The sequence below is a fragment of the Nicotiana tabacum genome, chromosome 18 (assembly GCF_000715075.1).
Source record: "Nicotiana tabacum cultivar K326 chromosome 18, ASM71507v2, whole genome shotgun sequence".
Classification (NCBI taxonomy): domain Eukaryota; kingdom Viridiplantae; phylum Streptophyta; class Magnoliopsida; order Solanales; family Solanaceae; genus Nicotiana; species Nicotiana tabacum.
In genome coordinates, this window is record NC_134097.1 from 55,127,086 (window position 1) to 55,146,583 (window position 19,498).

At 38.5% G+C, this 19,498-nt stretch overlaps 1 protein-coding gene across 1 annotated transcript; it reads right to left on the minus strand.

Moving 5' to 3' along the window:
• Positions 1 to 3,285: 3,285 nt before the first annotated feature.
• Positions 3,286 to 18,127, minus strand: LOC107832608 (GEM-like protein 1). Its single transcript, XM_016660469.2, has 4 exons — positions 17,629 to 18,127; positions 8,280 to 8,381; positions 7,710 to 7,981; positions 3,286 to 3,752 (listed from the first exon to the last, which is right to left on the minus strand). Exons 1-4 carry the CDS (start codon positions 17,954 to 17,956, stop codon positions 3,573 to 3,575), a joined length of 882 nt encoding a protein of 293 aa, XP_016515955.1. The 5' UTR covers positions 17,957 to 18,127; the 3' UTR covers positions 3,286 to 3,572.
• Positions 18,128 to 19,498: the final 1,371 nt, after the last annotated feature.

Below are 19,498 nucleotides of genomic sequence, written 5' to 3' on the forward strand. Positions count from 1 at the left end.
TGTGGATGACATGTTGTGGCTTATTTGTTTCGTTCTTCTTGGTTGCCTCTCTTTCCCGGAACTGATTTTTGGCTCGGTCGCTGAGGAATTCTCGGAGGTGACCTTTGCTGAATAGTCGGGCTACTTCTTCCCGGAGCTGGTGGCAATCCTCGGTCCTGTGGCCGTGCGTGTTGTGAAATTCACACACTAAGTTATGATTTCTTTGCAAAGGATCTGATTGTACCGGCCTAGGCCACCTAGTGTCTCTGATTTTGCTAATGGCAAATATGATGTCTGAAACATCGACATTGAAGTTGTATTCTGACAAGCGAGGTGCCTCCATTGGCCCTGTGTGCCTATCGAACCTAGCTTTGCTGACGAGTCCCCGAGGGTTCTACCCTCGGTCCGTTCTTCGATCATTCCGGGGTATGTTACGCCTCAGGGCGTCTCTCCTGTCTTCGGTGTATGGCTGGTACCTTTCTTTATTTGGCTTTGGCTCTTTTGCCAGAAGCCTGCTTGGGTATACAGAGCCCGATGGGGCTCCTAATTGGTCGTCCTCAACCCTGATCTTTGATTAGTATCGGTTGTGGACATCCGACCAAGTCACGGCGGGGTATTCAACCAAATTCTGCTTCAGCTGTTTCGAAGCCACCGAGCTTCGTTCGTTCAAAACTTGAGTGAAGGCCTACACTGGACGTGTTCATTGGGGTCCAAGGTTTCATTCGTTCCATTTGAAAACGAGATACGAACTCTCGCAGTATCTCATTCACCCTCTGCTTGATCTTGAAGACGTCGGATTTCCTTATTGCTACTTTGATGGCACCAGCATGTGCCTTTATGAAAGAATCTGCTAGCATGGCAAATGAATCTATCGAGTTTGGGGTCAGGTTGTGATACCACATCATTGCCCCTTTAGAAAGCGTTTCTTTTAATTTTTTCAATAGGTCGGACTCGATCTCGTCGTCCTTTAGGTCGTTGCCCTTCATTGCGCAAGTGTAAGCAATGACGTGTTCATTGGGGTCCAAGGTTTCATTCGTTCCATTTGAAAACGAGATACGAACTCTCGCAGTATCTCATTCACCCTCTGCTTGATCTTGAAGACGTCGGATTTCCTTATTGCTACTTTGATGGCACCAGCATGTGCCTTTATGAAAGAATCTGCTAGCATGGCAAATGAATCTATCGAGTTTGGGGTCAGGTTGTGATACCACATCATTGCCCCTTTAGAAAGCGTTTCTTTTAATTTTTTCAGTAGGTCGGACTCGATCTCGTCGTCCTTTAGGTCGTTGCCCTTCATTGCGCAAGTGTAAGCAATGACGTGTTCGTTGGGGTCCAAGGTTCCGTTGTACTTCGGAAACTCGGGCAGTCTGAATTTTTTGGAATGGGTTTTGGGGCCGCTTCCTGCGGGAACGACTTTTGCACAAACTTCTTCGAATCTACACCTTTCAGAATCGAGGGTGCGCCCGGAATTTGATCGACCCTGGAATTGTAGGTCTCTACCTTCTTGTCGTTGGCTTCTATCTTCTTCTCGCCCGACTCGACCCTCTTTGCGAGGTCCTCGAGCATCTTTACGATGGCGGGGTCGGCTACCGACCCATTATTGCTTGATCTCTCTGGTACCTGCTCGGCTGGGGGAGCCGTCCCCGGTGCTACCGTGCTGGGAGTTTTCTGGTGACTTTGCAGCTGAGCAATAGCCAGCTGTTGTACCTGTACGTGAAGGCTAACCTCCCGTTCTTCCCTAGTTGGGATTTTCTGAGCTTCTTGTTGGCCTCCTTGGTGCACGCTCCTATTAGTGTGGGAGCTTATATCGACGTGTTGGGAATCGCGTGAGACCGCGTCCATGGGAATTGGTTCTAGTGCATTCTCAGTGTTTCATGGTGGTACACCAACACCTGGAACATCCACACCATTCTCTCCATGGTCCTCAAGACTGTTGTTTACTGAGCTAGACATTTTGACCTGAAATCAAAGATCTTGGACAAGAAAAAGTGTGAAAAGTAACTTGCGTTATGTAGTTAAACCAGCAAGAAAATAATCACTATTATTTTTAGCCCCACTGTGGACGCCAAACTTTTTACCGTGAAAATGGTAATAATAATTAAATTTGATTTTGTGGTTCTAAAAATATGTGATCTATTTTTATGCTAGTTGTTAGACAATGGATGCTAAATAAAAGGTTAGAAGGCAAGGTTATAGCTTAAAAACGATGTAATAGTCAAACCAAACGGTTGGAGATCGGGGCCTCTAGGTCGAGTTAGGTGACCGGCTTGGAGCGATCGAGGGAGGATTAACAATTATTAGAGCTACGGCGGTGGCTCTTTATGACCAATGATAAGCAATAAATTGTGTAATGGGAGCAAGAGAATATGTAAGAAAGCAGAGAGAATATTCTTTTATATTCAATATTGAGCATCAGATGTCTACAAAATGACAAGGATCCCCTTTATATATGAGAGAGTATCTTAACATAGTACAAATGCATTTATTACAAAGATAAAAGGCTGGTACAGCCATATGATGTCATGGTACAGGTTTGGACTAGCCTAATAGGCTTTGTCAGCTCTAGTCACGTGCCTTGGGGACCTCACACCGATCCAGCGACGCCACTGATTTACCCTGCCTCGAGGCCGACCGTTGTTTACGCTACCTCGAAGTAGATTACTGAGAATCCTCGAGGCCAGAGCACTGACCTAAGCTTCGAGCCTTCGGGAGGTAGTTTCTTCGAGGCGCCTAGGTGACCGAAAAATCGGACCGTCGATTTTGCCGTATACAATACTATTAGGACTACAAAAGCTCCCTATATCACTAAAGGGTCCAAAAATACTTCTTTTCACTAACTACCGTCTAACGTGAAAAAAGACTGACAATTACTCACCTAATAAAACCAAAAAGGAAATAGTACAAGAAATAAAATAAAAAATTTAAAAAAAGAAGAAAAAAAAAAATTCGAACAGTAGAAGTACTCCAAATTGAATTGTGGAGGGATAAAATTGCTTTAAACTAAACTGTAGAGGGACAATGATCCAACTGTGGAGAATATATAATTAAGTAAGAAAAAAAATATCACATGGCATGCCGTATGGCATCAATGTGGAAAAATTGTTATAGCTTCATTCTATGTTAGAAGGCCGTTAGTGGAGGGTAGTTTTGTACCCTTAGATAACGAAAAGGGTTCTTTTGTCCCGATAATATAATCTAGGGTTAAATTGAACTTTTAAATAGTAAATGGGCAAATTTTGACCCTTTCCCCGCAGTAATATATGTTGCACTTTCAGCAAGTACGAGTACATCAAACAAACAAATCAATTCAACAAAGAATAACTTTATTCAGTCTCCTATGGAGTCCATTTAAAAATAATACATATATGTTTACCAAATCCACTAATGTCTTTTCTGAATGATAAAAAACATCATAAAAGATAATAAAAAATTCAGGAAACAGATGTACACAAGATACCAAACCGCTGATAAATTAGCATGTATACAACAATCAATCACCCAGATGTGCATATTTTACAGAGATTTATCTACAACAATAGCAAGCACCAGTGTCACGGACCTCATCTGAAATGACCAAGAAAATGACACGCTAGCTAAGAATGATGACCCAGCAATGCACCTTGCAAATTCTTGACAGCACTGTCATAGTTAACAAAACCCATAAACCAAAACTCGTGATTGTCAACTGAGATAATCTGGATGTACTTTTCAGCTGGATTGATCTTACTAGTTGACGGAGTAATGGCTTTGAGTTGATCTACTGGGAGAACCACCTACAATAGAAAAAACTCTCGCTTAATTATCAAGCAGTTAACCAAATAGCAGGAGTCTGTACAATCAACAACGTGAGCAGACAAAAAGTACGAAAGAGCCTTATAACAGAGAAGTAACAGGTCCGCTACAGTAAAGTTTAAGCAAAGCTAACAAAAGGTCTCGGCTTGACATCATAGAATCATGAGGCAGATAACGCATGTGCATGACCCCAGGATCTCTATTTGATGATCAGGAATTTGCAAAAGCAAAGAAATGAGAATCGGCATTGTGCAGCAACAAAGAAAACTATGAAGATTTTTTGCATTTAGATATGCATATGTCAAAAGCAGCATCGGAAAATTGAGCCCAAATAGGCACAGTTAACAAAAGATCCTAGTGTTATTTGGCAAAATGCTGAGCTCCGTTTAATATTAAACAGATTACAGACACGTCCATCCACATTAAGAATAAATGATGTAAAATTCTGAGCGAGAGAATAGAAAATTATCTCCAACAACTATTGCACATTATTACTCCATTTATATCTTAATAAATTTTGATCCAAAGGATTGCTTACTAAGATAGATTATGCACTTATACTTACTCTCTTCAATAGCAGACAAGACAAATTGTAAATTCAGTGAGATGTTCAGTTCCCTAAGGATATCAAGACAATCAAGAAGTGATCGGGAAGGACAGGAAACTGCGTGGGATGGAAAAAAAAAAGGAATGACTTTACAACGAATCAGGAACCTATATTTTGATTCCCATTACTCAATCCTAATTCCAACGCAAGCAAAAAAGATTACCACTTGGTCAATATATCATTTAATTTCGCACAATGGCTACACCAAAGTTAATATGAATTCCATTTGCTACATCTAATCCTCTTCCTTCGCTGTCGTCCTTTGGCGGAAAAAAAATTACCAAAACAAGGGTCGGAGCACCCCCATCCCCATGATATTTCCACCATGCCTCCAGGGGTTAGCTCAAATATAAAAGGTTGAGGGACTTGTGTCTTAGGTCAAAGGTTTGGCCCCGAGACAACTGAACCAACTCTGGTATTTAATTGGAGAAGGGTAGAGGAGCGAGCCTATAATCCCTGAGTTTCAAAGATTGCATTGCCCAAAGGGTCGGCTCCCGATGGATTTCTCGGTCACCTCAAAAAAACAAACCATCATTATTAACTGCTCAATATCACACCCACACCATAGGCCTCTACACCTCTCTTTGCATCACAACCATATTCCTCTTCCACAACTTCTAACCAACTAAAAACGTTTTGCCCCAAGAGCATGTCTCGGGATTTAACAACTAACAAAACAGAAACCTGGTGCACCTGAGATATGAGCATAAATATTAATCATTCACTTTAAATAAAGGTAGTTAATATATCAAAACAAAACTTGAAAAGAAAAATAGAAAAAGGATAACTATAAACTAAAAAATGAATGAATAATCTTTTCGAAAAAAAATATAAACACAATTAAAAATATATATTAAAAGAAAAAGAAGACAGCAGGATTAATTTTTTTTTTAGAAAAAAAACTAAAGTGAAGACAAGACACTAATAGTTATACATCAAACTCGGCCCAAATAGCTACAGGTAGACATTACTTCACACCTTGAGGAGAGACCAGAACAATTACTCTTAAACTTTTAGAATTTTAAAGTATATAGTAGATGAAGACCACCCACCACCAAGAAAACCACAATGTTCTCTCTCTTTTCCATCAATACCACAGACTCACGCCCTCTAACCAGCACTACCTCTCATAACTCAACTACCATAATTCTATCAGCGCAAGCCCACATAGATGAAAGGGCTAAAATTTCGATCTCTGGACTTACAAGACAGAGGAACTGTCAACAAGCTGATATACCTAATTAGTTATGGACCCAAGGTGTAATTATATCTCACATCCAGTTCCCCCAACCCACCCCCAAATTTTTAGTGTATTATAGAAATGCAAAAAAGTTCAACAGATCTGTTGAATTTTTTACAAGAGTCCGCTGGTTCAAGATTAAGAGGTGGCTACAGTATGTATCTACTAATCTTAGGGTCAATAGGTATTCTGTTATCATATTTTTGGTTCTATGCACTATCAATAACACCCAATAGTTCAATCCCTTTGATTTTAGGAGTTATGGCCATTGCCAAAGTGCATCATTACAATGCTTCACTCAAATGTCAAAAACTAAGGCATGTGTTACATGAGTATTAATGTGACATTTTAGACATGTGAAGTCCTATCGGGATGAGTATGGGCGGAAATAGTTGTTTTGGAATCAAGACAGAGAGTGGGGTGCATAAGATTTGATATAATCGACTAAGTTTATGGAAGGCCTGTCTTCCGGCCTGATTTCATGAAAATCTGTTAGGAATTTGAGAAAACTCAAAACATGAAAGTTGTAGCCCTTTGAAATACCTCTCCAATGATATATTATGGAGCCAAAACGGATCTCTGTGCAAAAAGTTATGCGCGTTTTACCGGACAATTTGCAGTCTGCGCGATCAGCTCTCACGTGCGTGGCAGCGCACTCGAGGCAGTGTCACTGCCCTTGCTGCACGGTCAGATGCACGGTTGGGCCTTCAGCTGCGTGAACGCGCACCTGAAAAGCTGTTTTAAAAGCTATACCTCGTTCCCTACACCCCAAACACGTAAATTTGCTCTAGAAAGGGAAGCTCTCAAGAACCCAACTTCCTCCAAGGTCCCAACATCGTCCAAGGTAAGTTTTAATGATGATTCTAAGTTAATTTCATTCTTTTAGTTGCTATGCACTATCAATAACAGATTTATAGCTACTAGATCGACTTTATTTCTTCTTAGTGTTCTTTTATTCAATAGAAGCAGATATATTTCAAAAAGAAAAAGGAAGAAAAAGACGAAATGAGAAAAGTAAAAAGAAAGGAAAATCAGATTTTACCAGTTGATATATTTAATAACCACAGCCTTAAAACATTGAACATCCAAAATATCATTTCAATGATACGCGTAAGACATGCTCCAACAGTCAGTAGATCCAGCGGCCGATTGGCTCGAAACTGAAGAACCCGCCTCACAGAATTTTCAAAAGCGCAACCGCTTTGATTTTCAAACAAATGTCTGAACCCATCCCGTAGCGCCCCGCCCCGCATTAATATCCCCCCCCCCCTCAAAAAAATAACCGCAGCACCCTACATGAGCTTAAACCCGCACCGCCCCATTGCCATTCCTAGTCCTATTGCACATAAAATTGCCTATATCTACCAAACTGAGTGAAAAACCAATATGATGAGCTCAGAGTCTCATCCAAGCTTGATGATGGGAGCAAAAATTTAATTCATCTATGCAGGATCCATCTAAATTAAGTCTTTGATCCTATCCACCAATAGCATTTCTCATGTCGCATAGGGCCTTGCTCCTTTTTCTCTATTTTTCTTCTATAGCAAATCTTTTTAATTTAATTTAAAACACAAAACCTAACAATCAACAATGGATGGAAACACCAAACAAAAAGGCATAACTGACACCATCTATCTTATTGAGCTGAGGGAGATTTCAATAGAAAGAGCAGATCATGAAATGCCTCGTCTTAGACACCAACAAACATGCTACAAGTGTACAAAAGCTTGCACGAGGCACAGAAAAATTAAACAAAAGTACATAGCCCTAGGGCAACATCCAACCAAATAATGTTTGGAAGGACAACCTCTTTATCTATAGCGGATTATGGTTAATTTAAAACAACTCTTTACTTTCTGCCATTAATCAACCAAGAGATGAAGAGAATATAGACATCTAACAACATTGAATATCGAATTCATGTGCACAGGGACCAATTACATCGAAACTAGATTATTATCTTTCCCCTAGCTAAAGGCCTGGGAAATTTCAGAGACTAGATCACATCCGTCCTATTTTATTTGTTTCCTACCACGATCTTTTTCACCAACTAGTGTGCCCTGAAGTATTTGGAAAGAAAGAAAGGTGTACCTTGTAGTAGCTATATTCTGTCCGATCACCTACTTTGTAGGAAAGAGGATTATCACTACAAAATGCTAGTTTAGCAGTGGATAGATACAGAACTCCCATGACTGGACCAGCAGAAGTAGATAAGTAGCATGCATATGACTTGAAAAGCTTTTCCTCGGGGACAGTCTCAAATGTTTGTTGGAACACTTTCTCATAACCGCCCTCAGCCAAGACCTTTGTACCTTGAGCAATTCTTCCCATAGCGGCATCAGCCAAACTGGGGCTTGTCTTCACTGATTCAGATGAAGCAATGAGAACATCATCAGAAAATTGTACAATTAAGAGTGGAATATGATGAATCTTTCGACAAAGTATAAAATACAGAAATAAAAGAACAGCAGTATGTTGGCAGAGAATCACACTCATTTTAAACACATGACATGGCTATAAAGGGATACTTCTGTAACACCAGACCCTCCTTAGTGCTGTTTTTTGTTGTCATTCTATAATATATTTTGTTTACTGATCAGAAAAGGGAAAAAAACACATAACATGGCAACAGAAAGATAAACATAAAACAATGTGACATACAGTGTTGCCACATATTTCCGGCAAGATCCTCAGCCTTCTTAGTCGCCTCTGCAGCCTTCTTTCCCCACTGTCCAAGAACATCCTTCACTGAATCCATTTTATCTGCAAAGTCAAAATTAAGAGGCTCATAATCCAAGCATAAAGAATACCTCAAAGCAAGCAGAGAGTAATAAATATGCATAAAAACAACACCCCAGGCTATTAATTGGCATTAGTTTAGAGGCGGATGTACATAAATGCACCAACTGTTGGCACAACTAGTGGTGGCAAATGGGCGGATTGGGTTAAACTTGGGCAATTAAAAATGGGTCAAGCAAAAATCGGTAATCACCCAACCCACCCATATCTCATACAGGTGAAAATGGGTTGGGTGATTAATGGGCTGAGTTAAAAACGGGGTGACCCATTTTATATCTATGTCTGAAACCGTCCTTTTGGCTCTGCTCTCTCTGCTCTGTTTTTGCTTCAACGTCTCTCTTCTGTGTTCGTTGTTCACAGTTTCTTAGAAGATAATCAAACTGTATCACCTCTCGTTATCCATAAGAAAGGTTCCGACTAAAGTAGAAAGCATGTAATTAAGGCCCTTTCACTTGCTTGAACTTTTCGGAAGCACCAAGTAAAATGGCAAGACAATTAGTTCTTTTAAACAACTTACCTATAATTATTTATTGCTGAGAATTTCGTGATTCTTGGCTAAGAATGACAACTATTCTTTTCCAGTATTTTTGTGGTAAATGGTTTAATTACTCTACTTTTGGATTTCATTTACTGAAATTCTTAGCTTTTTTCCAAGGAATGTAGTAAATACCTAGTTTAATTATGTTGAAAGTCATGCAAAGTTAATTTTTCTGTTATTATTTTCATTAAAAAAAGAAATTTGAATCACCAATCATCAATTTTATCCATATGTTGAAAGTCAGGAAATAATTTTTTCCTATTATTATTTTTCAACAAAAAAAGAAATTTCAATCAAGAATCATCAATTTTATCTATATTTGGACGAAGGAATATCAAATGATAAAGAAGACTACTATTCTTGAAATCATTATTTGTTTGCATGCCAGTGTTTAATAACAAGTGGATAATACTTATCACAATTTGGATTCCATCAGAAGTTTACTTAGATCGTTCCACCTGCATCTTTTTAAGCTCATTTTATTTCCCTTTGAAGTGCAAAAAGCCGGAAACCATAACAAATTTAAAACCGCATGGAACCCGTATTCAACCCGCTTTTGACTCATTTTATTGCGGGTTAAAAATGGGTTAACACATATTTACCCATATTTAAAATGGGCGGGTTGAAAACGGGTTTAGTACAAGCGGGTTGGGCGGGTCAACCAAAGATGGGTTGAAATTGCCACCACCCACTAAATATTGTATATATATGTATATATATATATATATATATATATATATATATATATATATATATATATATATATATATATATATAATGCCTCAACTATGAAAATAGAGCAAATTTGCCCTTATTTTGAGTTTGGTTCCAAACATACCCTCATCATTAGTAGATTGGTTCAGAGTACATCTCAACTACAGAAACAGAACAAATTTGCCCTTTGTTTGAATTTGGTCTCAATTATGCCTTTACCATGAGTGGACTAGCTTATATTTGTTCCAAAAAACTAATGAAATCCATTTTTCTTCGATCAACCCTTTATTTTAGGGTAAAAAAGTTAACTTTTATTTCTAGAACAACGAGAAGAACAAAAAAGGAAGAATAAAAGAAAAAGAAAAAGGACACGTAGATTTTTTTCAAAAAAATACATCAAAAGCAGAGATTCACAAAACCTTCCGTTTTGCTCAAAGAATAACCAATAAGTCTTCTCTCTTTTAGGTTCTGTCTTTGTGAAGATCAATACTCTCATGTCCACTCAATTGCAAGCTCAAAAGAAATAAAAATAATATTTTATGGAATTACTTCTTTCTGCATGATAGCAATCACAATTTCTTCGGCAAAATCAAAACTTCTTGTTAAGTGTACATAATAACTCCAAATGCTCTAGATTGTTATTGACACCTACTGTCTAGTGAGAGAAGGCCTGACTTCTCTCTAAAAAAGTATTTTTCAATCTTTAGCTTTTCTGACATGGCAACACCTTTTCCGGTACGGGCCTAATAGTTTTTTAACATGGGGAAAAGGTTACATTTAAAGCGGGGATTAAATCTTTTTAACTCACAGATATTAGCAGTGGTCATTACAGGTGGTTCCTTCTTACAGAGAGGAGCGCTCATTTTGTCGGCAAAATTAAGATTGACGAGAATAATCTACGATGGATATGCGACAATTTACGACATGCTTCCAGAGGTACAGGAGATCTCTACAGAAAGCGGGGACGAAAACAACAGAATTTATTACATAGGGTCTATCAGAACTACAACATTTATTGGCGTTACATTCGAATCGAGAAATGGGTTGGCGATAGGAAATCAGCAATCATAATTCCGGAGGCAGAATACAACTTGGGCTGGTGCGACGTTGCTGACAAAATCACTAGATTTCTTGGGAGCTCTAACCCAGACCTTCATAGATTCACTTCACCGGAGAAATCTTACATCCAAGTTGCAAACTTACAGAAATGGCCGGCGATGGAAACCCAAAACAATACATAAGAAACAAATCTACAGTTCCTCTCTTGCTGCCTTGTTGGTGCCTTCAACGATTCCTTCTATCATAACCCATCTACGGAGGTTCTGCAAAAATGGTTCACCAGCAGATGGTCAGTGACAGCTGGTCTAAAAGTTTCTTCTCTTGCTCACAATCTTTTTCTTTTTGAACTTTCATCTTCAAAGGAGGCGAAGAGGGTCAAGTTTGGTGATTGGTTCTGGAATGGCAGACGACTCTCTTTAGATTGGTGGTCGCCGGCTTTGAATCTTAAAATTTCAAAGCAAATATCAGGTCATCGATGGATTAAAGTTTTTGGTATCCCATTGCATGAGTGGTCTGAGAAAACCCTAAGGTTCATCGGCGATGAATGTGGTGGCTATATAGACTCCAATGAAGATACAAAGAAAAAGAATAATCTCCTCTGGGCTCGCATCTGCATCAAGGATTCAGATTCAGAACCCCTTTGCAAGATTGATTTGGTTGTGGGTGATATGATGTTTGAAATCTCAATTATTTCCGATGGGCATGTCAAGATAGCCGGAGATGGAAAGGGCAGAAGGTCTCACATGAGAGACCAAAGGTCAAAGAGTTATACGCGGTGAAATCCACGCCAGTTGATTTAAATTTTGAATCCAATTCTTGGGCTGGCCCATCTCACAACCTGGTCCATTCTAAAGTAAACAATCAGGTCAGTTTTCCTTTACTAATGGGCCACCACTATTACTCAAAAGAAAGGAAGGGAAAGAGGCCCAATTCTTTTATTAAAAAGAAGAAGCTGATGGAAAGGAGAGCAACTGGGCCGGCCCAACCCCAACAGCTCTCAAAAGCCCCAGTTATGCCTTCTCAAAAGGGCGTTACAAATCATCAGATACACGATAACAGGTGCAGCTTTGAAGACTCATACCAAGGTGAAGACGCAGACGATGAAGTTGAACCCATGCAATCTCTTTCTCTCACCAAATCTTTTCCTTCTTATCCAAATTTCTCCATGGTCAGATTTAACGACTCAGATGTGTCTTCTCTTTCGGGTAGCGAGCTCCTGCCCTTACCATGGTATGAGGGGAATTCCCAAGGGCAGTTGTCCATCAGCTCACCTCAGGTTATTGAGACTTCTCACTGGACCAAGGTTGCTATGACCAAAGCATGCAAGGCTTTCGGAGTCCATTCTACGGGCTTCGAGCGTGAAATTTTTGATATGATTGTTAGAATGGAGCATAAGAGGCAAGCCCAAAAGCTACTGCAAAGGGAGGAGAAAAATGGGGAGAAGAAATCCAAGAAGAAGGGGGAAAAAGAAGCCAAGAAGCTGGTATGCACTGTTACATATGAAAAGGGTGAAGGGTCAGTTAGGGGCAGGTATCACAAGGCTTTCTCAGAATGAAAGCGAAACTTATCAGTTGGAACATATGTGGGCTCAATGATACGAGCAAGAGAAGTACTATAAAGTCTCTCATTAAAAAATGGAAACCTGATTTATTGTGTCTACAGGAAACAAAAACTGAAAGGTGCTCTGCAGCCGTAATTAGAGATCTTTGGGGTTCAAGATGGGTAGGATGGGCAGAATTGAAGGCTAGTGGCAGGAGTGGAGGAATTATCATCATATGGGACAAAAGACAATGGTCTTGCATTGAATCACAACAAGGGAAATATTCTATTTCTACAATGTTGGAGGGGGTACAAGTTGACTTCAGATTCTGCTTTACATGGGTATATGGCCCTCAATCAAATTGGGAGAGGGTAGAATTCTGGGAAGAACTAGCAGCAGTCAGAGGATTATGGAATGACAGCTGGGTAATATGTGGAGATTTTAATGTATGTCGCTTTGAGAATGAAAGACTCAATTGCATCAGGAGATCAAGGGCTATGAAGGTTTTCTCTGATTTCATTCAAGACATGGGACTGGTGGACCTTCCCTTGTAAGGAGCTTTTTACACATAGGCTAGGGGAGAAAACTCTTTGCAGGCTTCTAGAATTGATAGGTTCCTAATCTCTTCAGAGTGGAATGACTCTTTTGGCTTGGTGCATCAGTGAGCTCTTCCCAAAGTAGCATCAGACCATAGGCCTTTAGTTCTGGAATGTGGTGATTGGACTGCTGAGCCATCTTACTTCAAATTTGAAAACATGTGGCTTCAACATGAGGGGTTTGGTGACTTGATCAAGCAATGGTGGCAGGGATATGTGGTAAACGGCTCTCCGGATTTTATTTTATCCCAAAAGCTGAAGCTGTTGAAGAAGGATTTGGTTACATGGAACAAGGAAGTATTTGGAAAAGTTAGCACAAGAACACACAAAGCCCTAGAAGAATTGTTACTAATGGAGCAGGCAACTGAAGGAAGACTACCAACACAAGCAGAATCTAACAAGATCATGCAGTTGAAGATGGAGCTGCAACAGTTAGCAAAAGCTGAAGAGATTTCAAGGAGACAAAAGTCTAGATGCTTATGGTCGAAGGAGGGAGACAGGAATACTAAATACTTTCAAAGAATGGCCAACTCTAACAGGAGATACAATTGTATTGACAGGTTACAAGTAGGAGATGATTTAATTGAAGACAAGGAACAAATTAAAAGTGGGATTTTGGATTTCTACAAGGAGCTTTACTCTGAGAATGAAAGTTGGAGGCCTAGTGCTACTTTTGAAGGACTGGGAAGCCTGAACATTGAACAGAAGGAAGCTCTGGAAGCTGCTTTTGAAGAGGAGGAAGTAGTAAATGCAATCAATTGTTGTGCACCTGACAAAAGCCCTGGACCTGATGGACTGACTATGGCTTTTTATCAAAAATGCTGGGATACTATAAGGCAGGATGTCATGGGAACTCTTAATCACTTCCACAATCACTGTCACATGGTCAAGTCCTTTAATGCCTCATTCATAGCACTTATTCCCAAAAAGAAAGGAGTAATTCAACTCAAAGACTTCTTACCTATCAGCCTCATAGGAAGTGTCTACAAGATTGTGGCTAAAGTTCTGTCAGAAAGACTTAGGTGATGGGGAACCTGATTTCAGGATATCAAAATGCCTTTTTAAAGAGGAGACAGATTTCAGATGATGCACTTATTGCAAATGAAGCCTTAGAATGGAGACAAAGAACTAGAGTACCTGGACTGCTATTCAAGCTTGATATTGAGAAGGCATTCGACAAAATCAACTGGCAATATCTCATTTCAATCCTAAGACAGATGGGATTTGGGGACAAATGGATCAAATTCTCCTTCTCTACTGTCAAGTACTCTATCCTAGTGAATAGAAGCCCTGTTGGTTTTTTCTCTCCTAAGAGAGGGATAAGGCAAGGGGATCCTTTATCCCCTTTTCTCTTTATCCTAGCAATGGAGGGTCTGAGCAAAATGTTGGAGAAGGCCAAACAACTACAATGGTTGGAGGGATTTGGTATTGGCAGTAGGCCAGAGTGTTCAGTCTCTGTGTCCCATCTTCTATATGCCGATGATACTCTCATTTTCTGTGGTGCAGAGGAGTCCCAAGTTCAATATCTCAACATCACCTTGATGATTTTTGAAGCCTTGTCTGGGCTACACATTAACATGTCAAAAAGTGTCATATACCCTGTTCTGTGTATCTAACCTGGAGGTGCTGGCTGAGATCATGAGTTGCAATACAGGTTCATTCTCAACCACTTACCTAGGCTTTCCATTGGGGGCTGGACATAGATCAATTGATGTATGGAATGGAGTTATTGAAAAAATTGAAAAAAGGTTGGCTTCCTGGCAGCAACAGTATCTCTCCTTTGGTGGCAGACTAACTCTTATCAATAGTGTACTGGATAGCTTACCAACCTACATTATGTCGCTATTTCACTTTTTGGTCTACATTGGACTATGCCACAAAATGTCAGGGATGCCTTTGTGAGTTGGAGCTCCTGGAAAGTTGAGAAGTCCATCAAGAGAATCTGGTCTATGGTTCTTGCTATTATTTTGTGGTGCATATGGACAGAAAGAAATCAAAGATGCTTTGATGGCATTTCAACTGTCAGACACAAACTTAAGTCTAGATGTTTAGTTTTACTTTTTTGCTGGGTGAATCACACCCCTGTGTATAACCCTGACCTTTATTTTATCAGCTCCATAGTATTGTAATAGGTTTTTGTCCTTCCTAGGAGCTGATATCTCCTTTTCTTTTGTAATCATTGCATCTTATGGATGCCTTTTAATTAATATACAACTTACTTCATCAAAAAACAAGTGTACATAATAACTCCATGCAATTTCTCCAAATACTTTTAATTTTTTCATTGATTTAAGAATTTCAATTCATATTTGCGTACTTGAAGATTATTTATTTTCCCATGAATTAATTGATCTTCTAGAATTGTCGTTCTACTTAATCATTGTTAAAATTGAGGAGAGTAAAAAAATAGGGAAAAGACATGAATATGAAGAGCAATTAGATATTTTCGTCTCTTTTAACCATTTTAAGCATGTGTAATTTTTCGAGTTTAAAATTTTTTCAAGAAATTTTTGGGGTTAAAATTATTGTGTCACAAGTTGACACTCCATCTTAATAATAAAATATGTTTTAGATGGATAAAAATAAGAAGTAGGAAGTCTTGTTAGTTTTTTAGGGGCAAGAAGAGCCAATTTACTCATGATAAGGACATATTTGGTACTAAAGTCAAACGGAGTGTAAACTTGTTCTATTTCTCATAGTTGATGGGCAAATCTGAACCAATCCACTAATGACTAGGGATGGGCGTTCGGTACTTTGGCGCGGTACTTAAGAACTACGGTTCGATATTTCAATATTCAGTATATCAATTATGCATACCAAATACCGTGCCAAAGCAGTACAGTACGGTTCGGTATTCTTGTTTGGTTCGATATGGTTTCGGTACGTTTTCGGCTCTAACCAAACTAATATGAGACGATAGTGGGGAATCGGTTGAGTTCATGTCGCTTAACTCTTAGAAGCATGATAACATTGTTGCAATCGAATTTCTAGATTAGTCTTGCAATACATCGCCAGAATATATTTACAATGGTTCCAGTGAAGAGGAGTCATCAATCATATGTTAATATTCTCTACTTTAAAATGGAAGCAGGCCATAGGAAAATTACTTCCTTCTTTTACATGTGGAAAGAATATCTATTGCATTCGAAAAGGTTAGCATCTAAGGCAATTGTTTCAAGAACATATGAATGTTGCACTGCAAAATCTGGAAAAAAAAACTAACTAAAGAAATTATTGCTCCAACAATAAAAGAAAAGGCAACGGAATAAAGACTTATTGAGGTTGAAGTCTATAACACATGTAATGATGCATAAAAACAATTTCAACAATTAACAAATAGAACCGCCATCACCACCTCAGCTAGAGTAGCCTAATACACCAATTGTTGCAATTTTTTTAGATAAATCTAGGGTTAGAAAATAGAAATAAGGGAAAGGGGATAAGCAGAAGCTACTGTCGTAACTGTAAGTCTCTAAGCCTTTAAGCCTAAGGGACTAAGGGAATTAGGGAATTAGGGAACTAGGGGACTTGGGGTGTTGGACTTAGGCTTATTGGGCTGGAAAATAGAAATAGAGGTGGGCTTAGAATTAAATACCGAAATATCAAAAACTCAATATCGAGTACCGTATCAAAATACAAAAATACGAAAACAGTTGTACCGAATAATACCGAAATACTGAAAAAACCGATACTGAAATACCAAATTAATTCGGTCAGGTTCAAAATTCGATTTTTCGAATTTTATACCCACCCTTACTAATAACAAAGGCATGTTTGAGACCAAATTCAAAATAAGGACAAATTTGCTCTATTTCTCATAGTTAAGGTGCATTTTTTCACACACATACCGAGGACATGATCCTAGATAGGAAGGTGTGGAGATTGAGAATTAAGATAGAACGCTAGGTAGCCGAACTTTGTCCTTGCTTGTTCCAATAGTTTTAATGCATTCCTCAATGTTAGTCTTCTATTTTCTTATTATTAGATTTTTGTTATTACTTATTATCTCTTTTACTTCGGTTTTCAATTTGGTTCGCTGGTGTTGTTGCTTGATATTACACCTTCCTCTCTATCTTTCCTGAGTCGGGAATTTTCCGCAAACAACCTCCCTATCTTCTTAAGATAGGGGTAAGGTCTGTGTACACTCCCTACCCTCACCAGACACCATTAGTGGGATTGCACTAGGTTTTTTGTTGTTGTTGTTGTTGTTGCTCAAAACTTATATACATAGAACTCTCAATGCACACACACAAAGACACACATATGTATTTGAGCGTACGTGTGCGCATGTATTATCTGTATGTGCACACATATATAAACTGAGTTTACACCCATTTTTGTTACAAAGACAGACGCAGTAGTACTCTTGAGTCAGTTTACTTGAAATCCACAATCAACCAATGCATACTCCATAAATTTCTTTCCCAAGATGTTGCCTTTTTCCCCTTAAGCCAAGCTCTCATTTAACATCAGTAACCCGATCCTTTACTACACTTGCAAAGTACTATCCCCTTTGTTGTCATGGGTTTCATGGATTTGTCCATTTAAAAAATGCCTCACAAAGCAAAGAGATTCTCTATTTACTATTAATAGCCCCTCATTTTGGAACACTGTTGGCCTCCGTTCTCAATTGGGACACATGTTTCTAGTTCACACAACAAAACCATCCAACAAAAAAAAGCAATAACAATGTAACTAATATTGACTCAGTAAGAGGAAAATAGAAAAAACAATAATTGGAACGGGTAAAAAGAAGGCACATACTCTTGACAGAAGAACCAAGGGGTTGACCTGGCTCGGGAGTAACATAGGGATTAGACTCAGCAGGCATAGTAGTCGCAGCGCTGCTTGAGATAGGCGCAGGTCCTTCCGATGCAGAAGGTGACCTTGGTTGTTGTTGAGGCTGTGGTTGTGGTTGCGGCGGCTGCTGAGATGGAGGATTCGATTCGACAGGAACCGAAGTCCACGTCTCAGATACAGGAGCGACGTCGTTCGGATCAAGCTTTGGGTACGGAGCGTACTCGGAAGAATGGGGATGATCTGACGGAAGATTAGGATAAGGGTTAGGGTTTGGGCTGGGGTTAGGGTTCATGGTGGAAACTTCAAATGGAGGAAGTATTGGATCGAACTTGGTGCGTGAAGATAGAAGCCGAGATGGAGAAGGCTCTATTGAATTTTGAGAATTTGGGGGAATCGTGACGACGATTGGGGTGTACGCGGAGGATGACAATTTGTTCGAATGGTCGACCGCTCGCAGAATATTTCGTAATATCTTAATATTTGATTTGGCTTAATCTTAAAGGAGTAATAATTTTTTGTCCTAAAATTACTAGGGGTTTTAACACAGTTACCCATAAAAATAAAATTATTTATCCTTGTTTATCCTTTTTTTACCTACCCATAAACTAATTACATTTCCTATCCATAATAGGTTTTGTGGGGAATTTTTTCTTTATTCTCTAATTCTTTTTTATTTCTATGCTTCTTTTCTTTTATTTTTTCTTTTTTTTCTCGTTTTCTTCTTATTTTTTTTCTTTTTTCCTTTTGTAATTTTATTTAACTTCTGTTTTTTTATATTCTTTTTTTCTTCATAATCTAATTTCATTTACTGCTTTCACTAATTTTTTATTATTCTTTTTTTATATTATTACTAAAGAAAAACTAAATTGTGTACCAATTAAATATAGTTAATACAACCAAAAAAATATTAACTAACATATGATATCAGTATAGTATATAGCTACACCAACAGGGTATACAATTGTACGCAAAGAGTTAAAAAAAATTTAATTCAATTATTAAACTGAAATAATATTAGTTGTCAAAAAAATTAAAATTTCTAAAAGGACCTAATTGTAAGAGTATACCATTACATCATATAGCATACTATAAATTTTTTTCCTTTTTAAGTTTGCCCCTCACACTTGGGTAAAAGCTTAAAACAAATTAAAAGGGAAAAGACAAGTGAATTTACGGGTAATAAGTATACTATTATAGTATATTGTATACTATTACAACATATTGTTAGAGTATCTTGCATATTATTACAGTATACCATAACAATATATTGTATACTATAATAGTATACTGTTGCAGTATAACTATATACTCCTATAGTATATTAGTATACTGTAGCGGTATACTATTTTGTAAACTATAATAGTATAGTGTTGCACTATAGCTATATACTCCTATAGCATATTGTATACCGTAGCGGTATATTGTAGCAGTGTTCTTCTTCGATTTTCAACTAAAAATTTCGTTCTCAATCACCTCAAATCAGCTCTAAATATTATCAAATTTCAGTATGAAATTCCAGAAGGTACTATAAGCAATATTTAACAGCACCCACTTTGAATCAAACAAGAAATCTTCAAAAATAAAATTGAGCTTCAAGCCCAACAATGGTAGGACCATGGAGGCCTTCAACTATTTGACAGCATGTTGACGGCTCGAGTTTATCCGACAAATTTCACTTATACAACGTTGTTGAGTGCTTGTAGCAGGTTGAGAGATGGTCTTGCAGGGGAAGCAACTCATGTTAAAGTAATTGTTTCCGGGATTGCACCAGATTTGCCCTTGTACAATGCGCTGCTCGACATGTATTCTAGTTGTGGTGATAGTGAAGCAGCTT